Raw genomic sequence first — 22,082 nt, forward strand, 5'->3', positions numbered from 1 at the left:
AAAGATTTCTATCAGAGATAGAGTTAGGAATAGAAAGAGATCAAAATTGCTAGCATGGAGATCAACTGAGGGATAGAAAGAGATAAAGATTTCTATCAGAGAAATAGACTTAGGGAAAGAAGGAGATAAAAATTGCTAGCATGGAGATAAAATTAGGGATAGAAAGAGATACAAATTCCAGACAGAGAGATAGATTTGGGGATAGAAAGGGATTACAATTTTTTCTAAGTAGAGATAGACTAAGAGATAGAAAGAGATAGATATTACCAAACACAGGGATAGACTAAGAGATAGAAAGAGATAGATATTACCAGAAATAGGGATAGGAAGAGATAGATAGTACCAGACACAGAGATAGACTGAGCGATAGGAAGAGATAGATATCACCGGACATGGGGATACAATGGCGGATAGAAAGAGATAGCGTTTTGGGGATGCAAAATGGATACTTGGAAGAGATAGAAAAGTTCTATCTCTTTCTATCTCCAAATTTCTATCTCTTTCTATCTCTTTACTTCCAGCAGGGCGCTGGGCCGTGTATTCAGCTCCGGCAATTCGCACTTGGGTTACATTATAATCAACATTGTTATTATGATACATATTAGATTTGTGCAAATCAGATAATTTAAAATCTTGATGAACCTGAAACAGAAAATTCGATGAAAAATCCAGCTCGTGGAAATTTGAAGTCGGAAAGCCATATTTAACCCTCACCATAATAATATTTGTTAGGAATAATTTAATTCCAGTAATGAAATTAAATATTTCCTTTAACTAAACAAATATATATTTATTTAAACACAATATCTTGTTGATCTAAATAAATGCTTCATTGGTATTAATGTATGGACTCTTTGTAACAAATAAATATATTTTCAATTCAATCATTATCATTTTGAGTTAATTCATTTTTACTTTGCTTTAAATTAACTTAAATGCTTCTTTCAGGTATGGAGAAATTATTTATTCAAATTCATGTATGTCTGATTTAAATTAAAATTACAATTGCTGAAAAATATTTTCTTGATGCAAAGAAATATAATTAAAATTTTTGCTTCATTTACTTGGCTCAAAAAATTCTTTTTTTTTTATTTGATCTAAAAATGACGAGTATAATCAATTTGTAGCTATTTTTTGGGTTAACATTTTTTGCCTTATTCATTTTTTCGTTTGTTGGGTCGTTAGCTCAACATTTGTATCCCCAAGAGTTTTTTGACTCACCTTAAAATGGTATATATAAAATATATAAACACAAGATGTCTATACAATTTTCTGATGCCGCCTCCCAGGATACTTCTCTGGAGTCGCGCCTGGTACTACGAACATCCGTACATAGAATTTCTAAATCTTGAAAAAAGTAATTCAAAAAATTTTGAAAATGCTTTATGTTTTTGTATTTTAATACATTGAATAATTATCAAATTATCCCAAAATTAAACAAAATTATATTGGTGGTTAACATTTATATTAATTGATTAAACATAAATATATGGCCCAAACGACAAAATCAGTCCGTCTTATATAATTATTTTTTTATTTAATTAATATTTTTAATCAATATTATTATTATTCTTTTTAAATTGTAGCTACTTTTTAAACATTTACGTACAATAACTTTATTGGAAAGTGTTTTAAATTTGTAAAGTATGGTATACAATTACCGTTTCTTTCTTTTAAGAATTCTTGAATGTTTTGCCTCGCCGGATGTACAACGTTAGTGTATAACGAAACAATGTACACTTTTATCACTTTTACAATGAACTGAAAGCAATCTATACACACATGATTAAATCTTGAATGTCTCTCTTTTAATAATCTCTGAACATGAATTCCATGATCAGCAAGTTGTTAGTAAATTGATATATGAAAAATTAGTTGTTTTTCCGGAAGTGATTCCATTGTGAGTTGAAATGTCGTAGAAGCTTCTAGAAGGATCTCGAAAATTCTACTACTACTACTAACCTACGAACCACGTTATTGGCAAAGTCAGACAGCTCTAACAGAAGTCCAGTCTTTCCCTTGGAGCAAATGAATCGTACTAATAGCGCTTATTGCTCTACGCATGCGTGAAACACAAGTGGGCACATTTTGGATGCACACTCCATTGACCATTCTCAGTGAATCGCAGTGAATTGCTTCGGCTGGTTTCGACGGCTGCAACGTTTGCCACTCAAAAAATTACAACTCGCTTTACATTATCTTGGCTGACTAGCAGTGAACTGTGACAACAACAAAAAGGTTTGCCAAAAAAAGAGCATTAAAAATTAATCATTTAAGAGACTTCGCTCATTTTTAAACCTGCGAAAGTGTTCAATAGAATTTCTCAAGCGCCTCGTTTCTTTGCACTTATAAGGGTTTGGCGTTATTTTTACTTTTTATTTAAAAAACTGCAAATAAATTAAAAATACGCATACGTTTACGAATTTCATGTTGTGAAATTATGATGTAAGTAAAGTAATTAATGATTTTACACTTTTTGAAACACGTGGCTGTGCATGGAGTTGAGAACGCCGTGACTTGTCAGTTCTTCAAATTTTCTTTGTTAGCTGAAAAGGAGGAATACTTATTAGAATTTAATTTTTTAATAAATTCGTCTGCACTGTATAGTATTTATATTTCTCAGACGAAAGTAACATTTGTTATGTTTGACCTTAGCTTTGTTTGTCATCGATCAGTGAGGATAAAAAAAGCGTGGCATTTTTTACTTCATCTGAGATGCATCATATTGATTTATTATTGAGGTTAGTTTAATGAAATCATTATTTATACCACTTCAACGAGTGATGCATTACGTTTTATGTTATTTTCAAGTAGCACTTTGCAACACGCAAAAACTATTCGTGATTCCGTAAATGCTAATGAACAAAAAGCTCGCACCGGTGTTCATATTGCATGCCGATATTTCGTATAATTTATTTTCTGTTAACCTCAGTAAAATTGTAGGCTTTCAATATCTTTCGAAAACTTCCATATTTTTATTATAATTTTAAACGTAATTATATGGCATTTATACATTTTTAGACTTTTTATTTTTACAGGGACTTAAACTTTTTCTGTACAATTCTAACCTAACATGAAAAAGAGATCTGTAATTGATATTAACGTTTTGTCATCGTTTATCTTTTTTTTTGTCTATAGTGAAATTTAGTATGTGTTCGTGGTGTTTGTTTCCCTAAGGATGTATTTGTCACACATTTCCTCATAATTCAATCATTTTCAAACGTTTGTATAAACCGAGAATCACGGGGTGCTTTCACTGTACCGCCCAATACAAAAAATGTGTCACGAGAGTTGAAAACGGCCATGCGGCGGCGCTAGTAGTAACTTTGTTCTACAAAACAATGCAGTACCATAGGAAAATTGCATAAAAATTACAAAATAAATATGAAAAACGCTTTAAAATCATTTTTTCTTCATAGTTTAGAGTCAAGTAGTAAATGAGACTTATTTGCTTAGGTATTATTTTGTTTAATATTGTAAAAAGCGACAAAATTGACATTCAAATTTTAAAAAATTACATGGATATTCAGAAATTATAAAGAATAATAAAAAAATAAATAGCGAATGCACAAATGAATGGAAAAAATGGCGAAAATATATACTATTATCGAATTATAAAATTTTCCAAATTTCGAATAACAAGATTTTTAATGAACAAAAAATAAAATCCCAGATTTCAAAATATCCCGAAATTTAGAATTGTGTAACATAGTTAATTGATTATTAGATTATGGGTAATTAATAGAATTACAAATAAGGCAAACAATGTAATGAATCATTAATCAATAGTTCATTAATTATTTTCGGAAATTTAAAATTTCGTCGAACTTAAATTATAGAAATAGCAATATTTATGAGAATTTAACAACTCTTTCATTGTATAATTCGGCAATTTTTTGTTGTTGCTAATTTATGGTTTAGTTATTCTTTCTTTCGTAATGTTGTATTATTCCCGGATATTCGAACACTTTTAAATTTAGCGATGAAGAGCTAATTTTTTTCTTCTATATTGCCGCTTTACAATATAATGCTACTATATAATAAATATAATTATTATATCTGTATATGACAAACAAGGAATATGATAAATCCTTCAATATTTTTTTCTATTACAATGAAATAACCAACTCTTAAATGTGATATTTTTTAGTCAATTATACTTTGTAAAGAAGCTAAAATATTTTAACATTTGTATGTCACTCTTATAGAAAGACCATTAACGAATATTTTTTATCTTTGACAACACTTAATTTAATGAAAAAATTTTTTTCGAAGTATTATAATAAATCAATGTTGAAATTAAATTCTGAGAGTTGAGAACAAGAAAATAAGTAATATTATCTTGTTTTCAAATTTATGGAAATATAATTTTCACAAGATTTTTGAGAAAATGTAGAAACTTTAAATATTTCAAGGGTATTAGAGAAGAATCTAGAAAATTTTAAAGAACTTGTTTTATTATATAGGATTTTACAAAATATTATAAAAAATTCCAGTCTCCAAATTTCAAAAAATTTGTTTATTCTCTTGAAAAAATTCAAAATTATTTTCAGTTCTACTAAATATTTCTTGAATTTACCCGATTTTCGTTCGTTTTTAATTTGCAATCTTACCAAATTAAAACATTTTCCTTTAAAAACTTCTAAACTATTTTTAGAAATGTTAGAAAATCGTTTGTTATGTTTAAAAACCTTTTTTAATTTTCTCTTATACTTCATTTTACAAAATAAAAAAATATTTAAAACTTTCACACGAATATAAGGAAAATTCTCCTTTTTTTAATTTTGCCAGGCCTTCTGAGCCTTTTAATTTCTAAAAACTATTCAATTTTTTTCTGCATTTCTTATTTATTCTGCAAGATTTTAAAAATTGCCCTAAAATCTGTCAGCTTCCTTCTTTGACCATTTTCGAAATCTTCTAAAATCTTTTTAAATAATTTCAAATTAATTTTTCGAAATAAAAAATTATTTTAATTTTTCTGAGGAACCTGAAAAAATATCTTTCATTTTCAGGAAAATTTAGAAAAACATTACAAGTTTTATTTATTTTTAAATTGTTGCAAAACTTTTGAATATCTCTCAAACTTACCAATTTTTTTCCATAGGTCCATATATTACCTACTATCAAAGTAGCGTTTTCACAGAAAATAGCGAGTATCCGCGTTCAGTCGGGAAATTAACTTTCAGGTTATGTAAGTTTCCAAGCAGATTCGGTAAAATCGCAATGATTTGTAAATTTGTAGGTTATGGCATTTTAACAAAAAATATTTGAATTTTCACAATTATTCGTAATTCCAGTATCCGAAGTAAAAACGTTATTAATGGTAGTTTCAGTAGAAATTGTAAAATGCCCGTTAAAGTCAGGAATGTTGCAGAAAGTAATATTTTTCAAATTATTACATTTACATTAATTAATATATATGCAAAGGAAAGGACATAAAAAGGAAATAAATCTGCATATAAATAAGTTATTTATTTGTGTAACTATATATTATGTATATTTATATTTTTTACTAAAATTCCCTGTCTCAAAATAAAAATTATAATTCCGCAAGGAAATTCCCTGTCGTACTACCACTGCTCAAATAAAAACAATATTGTACCTCGTGCAGGTCCATATATTTATAAATGGCTTCCCTCCGGCTTGAAGTTGGGCTTCGAAAAAGTGATGGCTTTCTACATAAATAGTCAATTCGTTCATGCAATTTATATAGAAATATTTTTTTTCGAAGCCTAACTTCAAACCCGGATGGAAAGCACATATGATTCTGAGCGTCCAATAAAAGTCTTCTTATACTTTATACGGCATTTTCCGCCACACTCCACTAACTTATCCACAGTCAGAGAGGCAGTGTGAGACTAACGAGGTTGCGCAAGATCCGTTTGGTGGCGCTGAAAGCTACAGACGTAGGTTTACAGAGTTTGAAGCGTCAAATTTTGACCTGCATTTTCTTCAAATGCACGAAATAAATAATAAACTTAACTGAATAGTAAAGAAAACTTCGACAATAATTTAATATTTAATGGCAGCTAAGTCCACTCAGCAAACTTGAAACAAATGCAATCGATATTTTTGGAGTTTCGCTGATTCATTGAATTTATTCGATTTCTGTAAACTTTTAATCTTCGTATAATATATGTTTTGATACTGAAATATTTTTCTTATTTATGCAAAAATGTTTTTCTTTAATTGTAAGAATATATTTTATGAAAATGAATGACTGCAATGGGGTAATTCTCCTTCAAGAGGTTATTCGTTAAGCTTTTACATATTATTGAATACATTTTGATTCCTTTTCAATATAAAGAACTTTTTTCATTATTCTTACCAGTTCCTGACAACATTTTTACAAATCATTGTAATTTTACAAATTTTCTGTTATTTTCCGCACCCTGGATATTGAACAATGACTTCTAATTTTACTGTACTAAAACCTGCATAAATGCGATTTATATCAATTTCCCATTTTCAAGACGCAAGGTTACGTTCGAAAAGGGATTTTTACTACTTTTTGTACTCTCACAATCTTGCAGAAATTGTCCACTTTCAAAGAGGGTCCCTTTATTACCTACCTTAAATATGACAGATTCACGAGCAGAAAATGTATTCTTAAAACGTCATGCTATATTGCAATACTGAAAGTGGTAAAGTTACAAATTCATTTGAATTCTTACCTCAAAAATGGTATTTTCCCTATAATACAATTGATAATGTTACAAAAAAAATTTCTATGTGATTTTACCATTTTTAGTTGTGAAATTTTTTTATTTTTTACAGCGTATATTCTATTTACATAACCTCAAAGGAAAGGACGTGCTGTACAGGAACAAGAAACATTCATTTCTACATTTCTTCGAAAAAATTAGTTTCTGTTAAAATTATTTCTCAGATAATAATTATTTCGACTTTCCCGTTTCTTCTAATCTTATTAAACAATCGGCTTAGAAACTACAGACCGTAAAAAAGCTTTTAACCAATCCTACAAACGTAAAATGAAAATAAAGTGTAACGAACAAAATTGTACAGAAAACTATCTGACTGTACTGAAATTTCGGTACACTTCATGATGATCATTCTTTCTTAAGATTGGATACAAATTAGGTGCAATTGCAGAAGAGGGGCGTTACATGTTTTTTGGCTGGAAAAGAGTGTTTTCTGGCAACAAACTATCAGAATCTTCAGCGCACGATAAATGAAGCGATTTTACCAGTCAGAAATTAACCAGTCAGAATGATCATATTTAACTCACCGTTTAGGTGCTTTTAAACATCCAAACGGCCAGAAACACCCCTTTGACAGGTCACAAAAATAATTTTGTCAAAACCCTACCCTTTTCCAACGTTTATTATTATTTATTATTATTATTTATTCCAACAATATTCTTCAGGCGTGAAGGCACACCTACGACTAGTAAAAAGAATAATGTTGGTCAAATCACCACCCATTTCCAACATTTCGTTAACTATGATCATTACGATATATCGTGACAGACGCATATTTGAGACATAACAGTAACAAAACTAACAATAATTTTTTATTTTTGCCTCGTCAAATCGATTCATTTATCATTCAACTAAAGATTCTAATAGTTTGCTGTCAAACAAAAAATTTTCCCAGACAAAACAGAGGTGATAGGTGAGGCCCCTATTGTGCAATCTAACCAAATATTAAGATTATTTAGTGAGGTTAAAGAAACAAAAATGTCAAATAAGTATTGTTAGACTAATGATTTTGACCCTGTCTCAAGAAATTTTTTCTTGCCTATTCCGAAATAAATTTAAATTAATTTTTGATATCTATTTATAGCTTTTGTAAACCGTTTTGTAGTTTGAGGTTGTGTGATAAATCGAGAGATCCTTTCGCCCAAGGAAAAACTTCTGCTCTTATTAAATTTTCATTATTCAAGGCTTATTTTGTTTTTTAACAGATTCTCTATATTCCTGTTCTCCAATGTAAAATAGCCGTATCTGCAGTTTAGATAATTATTCCGAATCTCAAAAACTCATACGTTTCTGAAGCCCTGTGCATCTCTCCATATTTCAGGTTTGAACTTGACCTCGCAACTGTCCTAAGCTGATTAGTTCCTAATATCTCCAGCGCGGCGCTAGTTGCTCCATCATTCCGTTTTTACAAAATTTCAATAGGTTTCCAATTATTTTCTATGAATACTAAAAAAACAAAATATGATTTATATGGTCGTACAATAATCCTGGCATAGAGGAATATATCAAGTTTAAATTTGAAACCTTTTCATTTAATAATCAGTGAAAAATAAGAAATAAATCTTTAATTGCTCTCTCTTATCGCTATATCATTTTTAACCCATTAACGCCTTCAAATATTTTTATCGAATTTTTCTTCAAATTTTAAATCATAATAGTCCCATTTTGGTCTAGAAATACGAAACTACACAGATTCCAGGAACAGGTTCGAACTGGATTGAGCAGGATAAAGTAGGTTCACGCCTGCCCAGAAATTGCTGGCAAGACTTATTGCTCGGGTGCCATTTGTCACCCGTGGGCGCTAATGGATTAAGTCTTTAAAACAAAGATGTCCAGCATTGATTATATATACATCTTGGGCATGTTATAAAATTATAATTTAAATTTGTATCTCTGAAAAATAGTTTTTTTTTTTCAACAATCTGACTATTCAATAAACTATTTTTAAAGTTCTTTACATATTTTTATGTTTTTAGATATAAAAAGGATTATATTTTACTTTTTATTCAAATTAAAATCTTATTTTCCACTTTACCAAGTTTATTGGGTGGCGTTTTAATTCATGTTTTCCATTAGATACATTGTTTGGAAAACTGTTTTGAAATATAAAATGAGTAACATTCTTTTCATTTCAATGTTTCTTTTTTTTTTTACGAAAATAAAATTTTGTTTATTAAAAAATAAAAAAGTGGAGCAGGTTCGTCTTGAGGTGGTTTTGATTAAAATGCAATTAAATTGGTATAAAAACTAATAGTAATTAAGTAGCTAATTAAATTCATCAGATATTTAACTGGCTTCAAAAAGAATGTTATTCGAAAGAGAATGATAAGTATCTTTTGAAAAACGAAATAAAAAAAAATAGGCAATAAAATACCAAATAAATAAACAATGCCAGATAACGTTTTTTGTTCTATAGTACAGATTCCTCTATTAGAATTTGTTATATTTAACACTGCCTTTTTTCAATTTTAGGAAGCGTTTCAAGGATTATTCCATTTTGAGGTTATGTGGAACTATTAAAACCACTAACAACTATTTAGTATTGGGTACAAGTTAAAATTGTTTGTTTAATAGTAAGATGTTACACCTTACTTTTTTTATGATTATTTTATGAGTGTGGACCATGCCTCATACATCGACATAATTGTTCAGGCATCTGGTACTTTTACACCGAATTACGTAGGTAATGCGCGTTTTTCTTCTTCGCTAAAACGTTTTATTAAGGGGTCCCGGTTAAAATTCCAAGTTTTCTAGCAACGACACTCGTGCGTCCCGGATATATTTTTGAAAAAAGTTCCAAAAATCGTGTTTGCGTAAACCGATCCGCCCTATACAATTTTAGAGCAAAATATTCTACACCGAAATTAAACTAAAGGAAATTCTGATAAACTTTAATATTAAAAAACCCATCTTCAATAGGTGCGGAGTTATGGTCTTTCAAAGAACCCGGATTTTTGTTTTTGAAAAAGAGGCGAAGAACTCCAATTCTGAAAATTGTATCTGTACTTTGGAACTTGTTAATTTTATCAAAAAAATGTTTGAAACTTCAATTAAAGTAGAGGCAATTTCGAGTAATTCTATAAAAAAATTGCAATGACAGCCCCAATGGGTCAAAAGTTATGGCCTCACAAAGTTGAAAACTTAACCTATTTTTCAGGCAAATTAGTCTGATTAATTTTATAGGGTGTTATTTTATGTTACGAGTGTCAAAAATTAATAAACTCATCATCGCAAAGAAAACAATTAATGTTAATTGTTTATAGTAAAAGAATATGTAAACAAATTAATTACATAATAATTTAAGTGATGAAAAAACTAATTAAATAATTGACTAATTGATTGACTGATAAAATGCACTGTACCCCCGGGTTGGTATGGAAGAGAGTTTGTCCTAAATAGCAAGTTTCTTAGATGTAGACTATCTTTTGATAATCAGTCAATTATTTAATTAGTTCATTTATCACTTTCATTGTTATGTAATTAATTTTTTGCGTATTCTTTTATTATCAACAATTAACAATAATTGTTTCCTATGCAATAATTCGTTTATTAATTTTTGGTTTTCTTAACATAAAATAATACAACGTTACGAAACTAATACCTTGAATAACATTTTTGATGAATAATAAGTAAATAATGTAAAACCAGTTCATTCGTATATATTTCTAAATTTTGGCATATTTTCACAAAAGAGTATACATCAAATATGCACACAACGAGACCGATCGCGCGCGTGTTTTTGTCATTTGTGACACTTTGTAATTATTTCTGAAATTTTTGTTGCAGTTAGAATTAATCCAAAACAATCCGAAGCAATTTTTTTATCGACTTGTAAAACCAGTCTCGTCAGTGACCCCCAATTTTTTGAACCTTCTTTTTCCTATTCCCCATATCTGTTTTATTACCCCTGCTGATTTTTATATCCAATGACAATAAATATATCCGCTAAACCAATATTAATAATTTTAAGTAAAAAAATACGAGAATGCAGTTTTCAAAAGGTCCATTTCATGAAAAATTGACATTTTTGGTTTTAAGGGTAGTTTTCAGGCACTCGCGGCGGCGTGTTAGGGGTGTCAATACCATATGTCTGATAGACGAAATTCTTCGTTGGATAATTTTTAAAGGCCCCCATACTTTTCCGTCACATTTTTTCAAACCCCAAATAATTATTCTAAAAACTCAAAAAAGTGATTTTTCCCCATGCATTTTACATGGGAAACTTCAAGTCAAAACCGGCACCTGTTTAAATGAAAAAAAAATTTAAATTAGGGAATTTCTTTTTTCGGATTTGGAATAAAATGGGGAAGATCGTTGCCCTCTAGCATGCAAAAAAATGTTGCTATGAATTTTTGCACCACCCTAATGTCACTTATGTATATATTTAATTTATACGACAGTACTAAGATAAAAAAGGTTTTGATCAAATATATTCTACAATTTGCTGAAAGTTTGAAACGGCCACCTATTGAAGATGAAGAAATTACTAACAAAAATAGAATGATCTCTTATATTATAGAATTAAAGACCGTAACGTGAACGATTACAAGATAATGGCTGTCTGCATGTCAAGTAGTAGAGAAAACACTGCGAGCTATGTCGCGTATAATGTGCAAATAAAAATGAGAGAAAAGCAAATGGTACCTTCTTGTTCCAGTGATCCCAGATCTGAAACGAGACGTGGTCCAATTCTATGACACGTCTATGTCCGTGTGAATATGGTAGGAGACTATATAAATGCCTGGTTTGCGCGCGCATCCCATTTCCCCTCTTCTGAATTTGAAAACTCGAAGGTGCACGATTGCCGGTCGGAACACTTCAGCGGTTCTATTTATATCTCTATCTGCTTTGAAATAAAATGAAGAGATTGGGATTTTAATATTTCCAGATTTCGATGCTGGGCTGGCGATTCTTATGATTTGAATACTTCGCGCGCCTCTTTAATGCGTGTATTTTGAGGTTACGTTACTTTAAGGAATGGACATGGATAATGTGTAGTATGGAAAGAAGAGGGGTGGCCAGAGTTATGAAAAGAAGGAGTAGTTATACCAATAATAAAGAAAGGCAAGGGAGAGGAGGTTAAAGATTATAGGGGGTGACGTTGATGCCAACACTGTATAAAGTATATGTAACTATTTTGTCGGAGATTGAAGATAGAAGTTGAAGAAAAAAAGATTGAGTCACCGAATCAGACAGGGTTTAGAAAAGGAATGGGGGTAATGGACAACATATATGTTCTGAACTATCTAGTAAATAAGAGAATTAAAAGGGGCAATGATAGTAATGTTCGTGGACTTAAAGGGGGCATTTGACTCATTAATCCGAGGAGAAATGGAAAAAGTTATGATAAAAAAAGGGGATAAGAGAGGGATCAATAGAGAATCAGAAATTTTTAGAGAGAGAAAAAGTAGGTGATCAAGTAGGAGATAGTTTCTGTTTGGTGAGGGGTGTTAGGCAAGGATGTCCTCTGAGCCCACCTTTATTTAATTTATTAATATGAGAATTGGAAGAAGAAATGAGTTAAAAGGGTTGGGGAGGAGTTAGTATAGGGAAAGAAAAGATATATACACTGGCATACGCAGACGACATAGTGTTGATGGCAGAGGATGAAGAAGGGATGGCGGGATTAATTACAGGATTAGAGAAATACTTAGATGGGAAAAAGCTGAATGTAAATGTAGAAAAGAAAAAGATAATGAGGTTTAGAAAAGGAGGGGGAAGGAAGAAAGAAGTCAGAGTATACATATTTGGGATATATCTTGCAAACGAATGGAGATCATACAGCTCATATAAGAGAAAGGATATAAAAATCAGCAGGGGTAATAAAACAGATATGGGGAATAGGAAAAAGAAGGTTCAAAAAATTGGGGAAGAATGTGGGTATTTGATACGCTGGTATGGCGCAACACAAAATGTATGTCCGGAATGGACATACGTTTTGGCATGTTTTTCAAAATAATAATGACCAAAGAGATCAGAAGCTCTATTGCCCTTATTTTTAACCGACTTTAAAAAGAAGAAGGTTCTACCTATGTTCGTCACGATGTATTTTTTTATGTACCAGTTTTTATTGCACTCGTTCAACGATTTTGTAGCAATTTGAAAAATTCTTTTTTCCGTGGTAAGTCATGCAGAACCGTAAGTGTGCCTTTTCAGTAACACTAAAATGAAGAAAAATAGAATTTCGGCGATTACAGCGCCATCTATCGCGAAACAAGAAAAATGTTTAGACGAATCATACGCAGTTTTAACCAAAGAATCCGAATATGCAATAAAAAATAGGGGTTTCCATTTAAGATTTCGAACTTCCCCCATCTCTCTTCCCGGGGGCGGTGTGGGAGAGCCGATTTTAACATCAGTGTATGTACTCCTCAGAGTGATTGAATTTTGATGCATAACATTTTTTCATAGAGTGCCTATTTTCCGAGATATTTGAAAGTTTCAAGCTAAGAAAATCACCCTTTATATACCTATTTGGTATACATTATTTTTTGTAGAAGCTCGATAAATTGCCACTAAAATCATTTATATGATTATAGTATATTGCGTATCAAGTTGGAGGCTGCGGTCTTTTCGTGTTGAGTCCAAAAACAATTTGCAAGTGACAAAAAGGGCCTCCTACGAGACACGCACTATACTTTTTACAAGATCATAAAAAGGCAGTGAGTTCTGTCGAACTGGCGTGAGAACGAAAGTGGAAGCTCGGGGGTGGAGGTTTTTGGGGCCCGCAGACCCCGAAAAGAAAACATGAAATCTGATTTAAATAAACGAATTATTTAACAGGATTGTTAAAAGACATGGAAAAGTCAAAGAATTTAAAAAAATGCTTAATAAATCTGAAAAAGTCATGGAATTTAAAAAAACTACTGGAAAACCGGGAAAAGTCATGGAATTTTGAAAAAAACAGGAACTTTTTTAATCGTCTCTACTTCAAAGGCTTAATAATTTGGTATTTTATAGCGAATTCTATATTTGAAAGTTGGAAAAGAATTAGGGAAAAGGCCAGTGTCAAAGTTTAAGTATTAAATGAAAAAAAAATCGAAGATACAATGGGCAAAGCAAAAGGAACTAGAGGTTGTTGAAGAAGAAAATCGTGAACTGATTAAATTTTGATCAGTTTTAATATAGACAATTTTATTAGTTCTTACAATCTAAAAGTTTTATTTAATGTTTGTTAAAAAGTCGAGAGTTGTTTTAGATTAATATTATTTTCAACTGTAATCCTAATCATTGCATAAATAGTTCGACTATAATTTTTCTTAAAGTAATAGCAAACAAAAAATAATACGGTTATGTTTACAGAATATTTTTTCCACTTCGATTCAAATATTATGGAAAATTGTTTTGAATTCAATAGAACTGATTGATAAACCATTATCATTGCATTATAATTTAATATAATTCAGTTTAATTGGCTGAATTAAGAAAAAGTAGACATTAAATTTTTTTCAAAATTATACCTGTAAAAGTCATGGAATTTTGTAACCAGACTCCCGTAGCAACCCTGTTTAGACATACTAAATTACGAAGAAAAACATTTCGTGCTGCATGAAACTCGACTTTCCACCACATCCAACCTTTTCTTAAGTTTACACTGTATAGCAATTAAGAATAAGACTTGGTATCGATGAGGTCATAATCAGGGTATACGCTGGGTAGCGCCAGCTGCTCTAGTCAAATTTTCGCGAAAATTTGAATTGGATAAATGAAAAATTGATCTTTTTAATGCAAATTATTAATAAAAGGTTCTACGTTATTTACAAACAGGTTGAAAGTTATCGCTGAAAACATATACTATCTCCAAAGAAGAATCATTTCGTGCGACTTCATTCACATCATTCGAAACAAAGTTATTTAAAATAGTCCATTTTTGAAGGCTTCAAATTACTAATGCAGCTGAAATTCGATATGAAAACTATGGGAAATAGCTTACGGCCATGTGACGAGAGAGTCACGTGACCGAACCTTGTCTTCAATTGTTGTTTCCCAACTTACGTCTAAACGAAATAAGGTATCACTCTGAAAGTTTGGGAAATGAAAGAGGAGGTAATAAAGTCCATGTCTCTGCTTTGTTCCGGTAGAAATTTTGAGACAAAAATTTGTAGAGATATCGTGTTAAAAATTTGGCACGATAAATAGAAGGCATGCAAGAATGTGTCTCTGATCCTAAATAATTAGAATAGTGAAAAAAGTTTGTTTTAATTACTTTTTTGGAGAAATACTGACCGTGCTGTCGCCAAACCATGCAAGCAATTCGCAATGTTGTCAATGGGCTAGTTATGAGGTTTATATTTATCGAAGTGGGGCAAAACAACGAAAATCGCTCTCACGAACATTATGCACAAATAATGCAGAAACTAATGTTTGCACTTCAAATGCAAATAAACATGTTTGGTCTGACATACGTATTAGTCTGGTATCAGCTGTGTCAAAGCAGCACTAGCGCAGCGAGATGACAACTTCCATGGACATAGGAAACACGGGACTAGACATGCCATCCTAACTTGGGCGAGCGGGGTTAAATCCACGGGAGTGGGTAGAGCCGCCATCTTACGATGTGCCATTTGATTATGTGCCATTTGATTATGCGCAAGGGCATTTTTGCCGACAAACTGTGCATGCAAATATAAACATGTAGGCGATGCCATGTTTGTCGCGGGGCATCAAAAGATGGCGGACCTCCCCCTCATTGCATCACCCCCGCAATGGCATGCCTAATCCCGTGTTTCCTATGTCCATGACAACTTCGAACCTCTAGGGGTCTGTGGGTAAAACAGATTGCATAATTATCGTCAGAGAAAGTTAAAAGTCAAACTTCTGATGTAAAACCTTTATGTGTCCGTCGATTATCATTATTTGCATAAATAAACTTTTTCCCTCCAACTCTTTGCAAGGCCAAAAACGATCCTTTAAGATTTATTAACATTTCCCGAAAAAATTTCCGCGTTATTTAAACTTTTATTTTTCAATATGAGTGAAAAAATATTGATCCGAGGGCTGATTTGATCAGCTGTGATACTCATCACATGGCCTTAATTTCTAAGAGTAAAAACTCTCCTTTGTTGTTATCAGTCAAATACTTAATCAAATGCAGAATAAAGACACGGCTTACTCCTAAGAGTGCTTATATTTTTAATCTTTTATTCTTTCAATACTCTTCTAAAATTATAAGTGTAACTTGGAAGCTCTTTAATTTGGAAATTATGTTAATTATTGTAAGAATCACCCTCAGAAAGAGTGTAAAAGGCCTTCAAAGTAGAATCTGCGTTTTTCATTCTTCTCTCAATCTTGGAAATATTTATAAATTGAAAAATGATAGAATTTGAAAGCGTTACTACATACTTTTATTTATTGTTAATTTAATTATTCAAGATTGTTTTAGTAAAAGGATAATTTTTGTTTGCAGATGCCTGAACAAATGGAGACTGCTCCAGCAGAGGTGGAGACCTTCGCCTTCCAAGCAGAGATTGCCCAACTGATGTCTCTGATCATCAACACCTTCTACTCTAACAAAGAAATTTTCCTTCGGGAGTTGATTTCAAACTCCAGTGATGCTCTTGACAAGATTCGGTACGAGTCCCTGACTGACCCAACGAAGCTGGATTCTGGCAAGGAATTATACATAAAGTTGATTCCTAACAAAAATGACCGAACATTGACGATCATTGACACTGGTATTGGTATGACAAAACCGGATTTGGTCAACAACCTGGGTACCATCGCCAAATCTGGTACTAAAGCTTTTATGGAAGCTTTGCAGGCTGGAGCTGATATCTCCATGATTGGTCAGTTCGGAGTGGGTTTCTATTCGGCTTATCTTATCGCTGATAAAGTGACCGTTATCTCTAAACACAATGATGATGAGCAGTACCTTTGGGAATCCAGCGCTGGAGGGTCATTCACAGTTAGGCCTGACCCTGGAGAGCCACTTGGTCGTGGTACCAAGATCGTCCTTCACATCAAAGAAGACCAAGCTGAATATCTTGAGGAAAGTAAAGTTAAGGAAATTGTCAAGAAGCATTCGCAATTCATTGGTTACCCAATCAAACTCGTCGTCCAGAAGGAACGCGAAAAGGAACTTAGCGATGACGAAGCAGAAATTGAGACTGAAGAAAAGGAGGAGAATGATGGGAAACCAAAGGTAGAAGATGTTGGTGAGGACGAAGACGAAGAAAGCAAAGATAAGGAAAAGAAGAAGAAGAAGACAATTAAGGAAAAGTACGAAGAAGACGAAGAGCTCAACAAGACCAAGCCCATCTGGACCCGTAGCCCTGACCAAATCACTCAGGATGAGTACGGTGAATTCTACAAATCCCTGACCAATGATTGGGAGGACCATTTAGCCGTGAAGCACTTCTCGGTCGAGGGTCAGTTGGAGTTCAGAGCTCTGCTTTTCGTTCCTCGTCGTATGCCCTTCGACTTGTTCGAGAACAAGAAACGAAAGAACAACATCAAGCTCTACGTTCGTCGTGTCTTCATTATGGACAACTGCGAAGAGCTGATTCCCGAGTACCTGAACTTTATGAAGGGAGTCGTCGACAGCGAAGATCTCCCTCTCAACATTTCCCGAGAAATGCTCCAGCAAAACAAAATCCTCAAGGTCATCCGCAAAAATCTAGTCAAAAAATGCATGGAACTGTTCGAAGAACTGTCCGAGGACAAAGAGAACTACAAGAAATTCTACGAGCAGTTCAGCAAGAACATCAAGCTTGGAATCCACGAGGACAGCGCGAACCGAACTAAACTTGCAGAGATGCTCCGCTTCAACACTTCTGCTTCCGGAGATGAAGTGTGCTCGCTGAAGGATTACGTTGGACGTATGAAGGAGAACCAGAAGCACATCTACTTCATCACTGGTGAGAGCAAGGATCAGGTCGCTAACAGCTCATTCGTTGAGCGCGTCAAGAAGCGTGGATTCGAGGTGGTTTACATGACTGAGCCCATTGACGAGTATGTTGTCCAACAGATGAAAGAGTTTGACGGCAAGCAGCTGGTTTCTGTTACCAAAGAGGGCTTGGAATTGCCGGAAGACGAGGCTGAGAAGAAGAAGCGCGAAGAAGACAAGGCCAAATTCGAGGACTTGTGTAAGGTCATGAAGACGATTCTCGATAGTAAGGTTGAGAAAGTTGTGGTCTCCAACCGTCTCGTCGATTCTCCCTGTTGTATTGTTACCTCTCAGTACGGATGGACCGCAAACATGGAGAGGATCATGAAAGCTCAGGCTTTGCGCGACACCTCGACGATGGGATACATGGCTGCGAAGAAACACCTTGAGATAAATCCTGATCATCCAGTCATCGAAACTCTGCGACAGAAGGCAGAAGTTGATAAGAACGACAAGGCTGTCAAAGACTTAGTTGTCTTGCTCTTTGAAACTTCTCTTTTGTCTTCTGGATTCACGTTAGACGAGCCCCAAGTGCACGCTGCACGTATTTATAGAATGATCAAGCTTGGTTTGGGAATTGATGAAGAGGAACCAGTGGTCGAGGAAGTAAAGCCAGATGATGATATACCACCTCTAGAAGGTGAAACTGAAGATGCATCGCGAATGGAAGAAGTTGATTAAGCATAAACGCATTCCACTGACTAATAAACATCATAAACTCAAAGATATATTTAAAGTATTAATTTTGATTTTATGCTGTTTATTAAATAGTGTTGATTAAATGTTCTTGTATGGTACAAAAGAGGATTTTAGTATAAGTATGACATGAAACAATCCGTTTTGTATCATATAAGTTATTTTACATTTTTTTATGTTCCATGAAGTAATAGCAGTTCTTTTTTTGAATAAATTCATTTTTTAACGAATTTCATGTATTTACTCTCACGATTCTTCCGATTTTCAAGTTCTTTTAGTCAGAAAAATATCACGAATTATATCAAACTCTCACGCAATTTCTCATGGGAGCAGGGCGAGAACGGCTCTATCTCGGCTGGAGAGCGAGAGTGGCGGTAGACGCGTGCCTAGAGACTCTTCTCCTACCCAAGCAGCACCGCAGATACGAAATATCTGTTAGGGTGCTTGGTAAAAATATCATAACATTAAAATGCTGTTATTTGCATGTTAATGATTTGAAAAGAAAAATTAGTCAAAGACAAATCAGAGAATTTTGAAAATGTCACGCATCTAAGTTTTCCGGGAGTGGCGTCCTCTTATTCTACTTCGTGGTATTTATTAATTAATGTGAAGCAATTGAATTTTCAGGTTATAGTTTCAGTCTAACAGTGTTAAATAATTAATGTGCTACTGCTTTGCATATTTTAAATCCTGAGTATATCTGAGCTAGAAAATAATTTATATTCAACCGCTGATATGACCTGAACAATAAAAATATTGTTAAATTATCCTAAATTTTTAAAAATTTTCCTCAATTCTGGCATATTCTCGGTTATATAACCGAGAAACATCCAACGACACAACACGTATCTTTTTTTCCATGGTTTTTACACTCATTTCGAACAAATTTAAGAACAAGCTAACAATGAAGGTAAGTTCGTTAGCCAGCCATTCTGGATACAAATTCAAAAAGTGAGCGCATTTTGAAAATTTTTGAGACCACTTATTTCACGAGTACAAAATTCTTTGTGCCTTTATTCGTAGTAATTAAACAGACGAAGATTTTCCCTAATAACTTTTTTGATAACAAAAATTACCAGTTATAGCACTTACAAAATTCAAAGAAACAAACGAAAATGAAATTTTTGAGCTAAATAATGCTTGATTTGAAAAAAGGTCAAGAAAAATGTTAAGTTTTGAAAGCTTTACAGGATTATCATAACAACTTTTTAAATTTTTTCGGAAATTTGACTTTGCGGTCAAACTATGCAAGGTACGAAAGAAGATGACAAAACAAACATTACCAGAAAACAAAAATCCATTCACTTGCATTTGAATGGGTTTTGAGGTCTTCTGAATTGCGTATTTATCACTGGAATTCCAGATAGCAGCCGCCCATAGGTAAGAGTGAGGTTTGAATGAGAAATCAACTTTTTTAATCGGCCACGTAATTTTTTTCTCTGACCCATTCAGGAACGATTATGAATCAGCATTAACCAATAGAGGAACAATAGTTCCGATAGAAAATTATTCATTCAAATAAAACAAATTTCATTTAAATAGTTAAAATTATTTATTAAAAAATATTTCAATGGGCAACTTGTAGGAAAATCCTGACATAACTGTAGTCTACTTTTATTTATTGACTATTTATTTTCAGGCATTTTAATTTATTTTGTCGAACATTTTTTACGCATATTTACATCATACCACATCAGAATGTTAAAAATGTATTTATATATTTTACACATCAAAAGCTGAATTTTTTCTTGTAATTTACGATCATAAAAACTGGTTATCACTGAAAGTGAAAAATGAATATGTTACAATCTGTAGGTTATATTTAATTTCACATTTACTGCAGCCATTGCACTGAATATGTTGAATGACACTGGCGCTTAATTCAGTGTAAATGTCATAATTCCTGTACAGGATAATCTATTGAAATCATTGTAAAATGATAATTGCAATTAAATTATCATTGAATTTATTCAATTTTTTTATTAATCAGCATTGTCTTATTCAAATTTATTACTTCATACTTTTTAATCGAAACAATTCTTAAAAATTTTAATCTGCATAGTTCACTTAGTTGACCACAGCCTGAGGTAATCTACAATTGAGACTCCGGATTTAATAACCACACATGAAATTTTACCGAGCGAAAAGCAAGTCCCCTGGAGGCTTCAAAACAAATTTTCGATTAAAAATTTTTAAAGGAAATATCCGGACGTGAAAGTTTATTGCGCATCTTTTTTTTCCCTAGACAAAAAGTTGCAATTTTTGTAGTTTTCGAAATAAAGCCAAAAAACTGACTTTTTGAAAAAGTCGATTTTAATCCGTTTTTCACTTCAACTCGTGCTCTGTGGTTCAGTTTTTGAAATTTTTTAATAAAAATTTCAGCGAATGTGTTTTAGGATGTCCTTCGATTCACGATGTAATGGGAATTCAAACCCGTTGTTTTCAAAAATTGTTATTAATTTTTTTCTGATGCTCGACGCGAATCGAACATTTGTAACTTCCAGCGTTTCGTTTAGCGAAGGAATTATGAGCAGGTTAATAACTCTCGCTGCAAAAATACGGAGAAAGGTGTAATGAAGTTTTTTAGAAAGTTTCAGATCAAAATATTCGATAGTTTAGGCGTAGTTGTGATTTTAGTGAACGTCAGCACTGGAGTCTTTGAGCGTACTATGTACCTGAGACTTTCCACTGTGTCACGTTCTCTCGCTAGTGAGTTGGTGAGTTGTTGCTTAAAATATGATATTATGCAATTTTTTAGTGAATAATTGCTAAAAGAAAATAAGTTAACAAAATATTCATGAATTTGATTCAATTCTCTATGTATTTTTTCCGTTTTCTTTAGATTTAAATGTACACTGATAAAAAAAAATGGTTAGTTGCGACAACCCAGGAGTGGGGACGGCCGATATATATATATATATATATATATATCTAACTACATTTTCGACCATATTGAGGTGCTGCCCTCTTCAACTTTTCGTCGTTTCTATGGCAACCGCGTCCTTCGACCACATTAATGGGCGAGGTGGGGCCGGGGCGCACACTGAAAGTTGTTGAATTCCAAACCGAACGTGATTTTCTGTTTCTCGCGTTCGCCTTCGACATCACTATTGCAATATTTGCTATAGCTGAGTTGGTCGGCTGGCTCTGTACGCGAAAAAGGTTGTGAACGCTGAATTACCTAATTGTATTAAAATTACAGAGAGCCTAAAATTATTCATTTAAATGAAATTGAGATAAATTTTAAAATTAAATAAAATTTAGTTAAATTCCAAATTTAAATAAAATGTGTTTTAATAGTAGCTAAATTCAACATTTAAATGAAATTTAGATGAATTTAAAAATTAAATAAAGTTTAGTTAAATTAAATTAATTTCTCGTCTGCTGTATTTTAAAAGATAAATTTTCGACATACTATGTAAACAAGTTTGAAAAGAATTCTATTCGTACTTTAACATTTATTGCAGTGCAATTTTTAAAACTATTTTGTAAAACTAAATTTAAAGATTAAATAGAATTTAGTTAAATTCAGCATTTAAGTAAATTTTAGTTTAATTAAAGTAAAGTTCAGTCAAAAATTGTAGATGTTTCATGGCGTTAAATGGTTTTAAATTAAAGTGCAATATAGTTAAACTAAAATAAAACTGTAGTTAAATTTTAAATTTGAATACATTTTGGAAACCAGTAATATTAAAAATAGTGCATCCATATTGAAAAATAAAATTATTAATGCTATTTACGTAGAATGTAAATGACAAGATTTTTTCACCAGATTTCAC

At 32.4% G+C, this 22,082-nt stretch overlaps 1 protein-coding gene and 1 long non-coding RNA gene across 2 annotated transcripts; one reads left to right on the plus strand and one right to left on the minus strand.

Moving 5' to 3' along the window:
- Positions 1-2,084: 2,084 nt before the first annotated feature.
- LOC117177164 (heat shock protein 83) lies at positions 2,085-18,533 on the plus strand. The gene is made up of 2 exons (XM_033367671.1): positions 2,085-2,238; positions 16,129-18,533. Exon 2 carries the CDS (start codon positions 16,129-16,131, stop codon positions 18,286-18,288), a length of 2,160 nt encoding a protein of 719 aa, XP_033223562.1. The 5' UTR covers positions 2,085-2,238; the 3' UTR covers positions 18,289-18,533.
- On the minus strand, positions 2,337-3,041 carry LOC117177165. The gene is made up of 3 exons (XR_004467674.1): positions 2,793-3,041; positions 2,472-2,546; positions 2,337-2,387 (listed from the first exon to the last, which is right to left on the minus strand). It is a non-coding gene; the product is annotated as an uncharacterized LOC117177165 (long non-coding RNA).
- Positions 18,534-22,082: the final 3,549 nt, after the last annotated feature.

The sequence above is a fragment of the Belonocnema kinseyi genome, chromosome 7 (assembly GCF_010883055.1).
Source record: "Belonocnema kinseyi isolate 2016_QV_RU_SX_M_011 chromosome 7, B_treatae_v1, whole genome shotgun sequence".
NCBI classification, from domain to species: Eukaryota; Metazoa; Arthropoda; class Insecta; order Hymenoptera; family Cynipidae; genus Belonocnema; species Belonocnema kinseyi.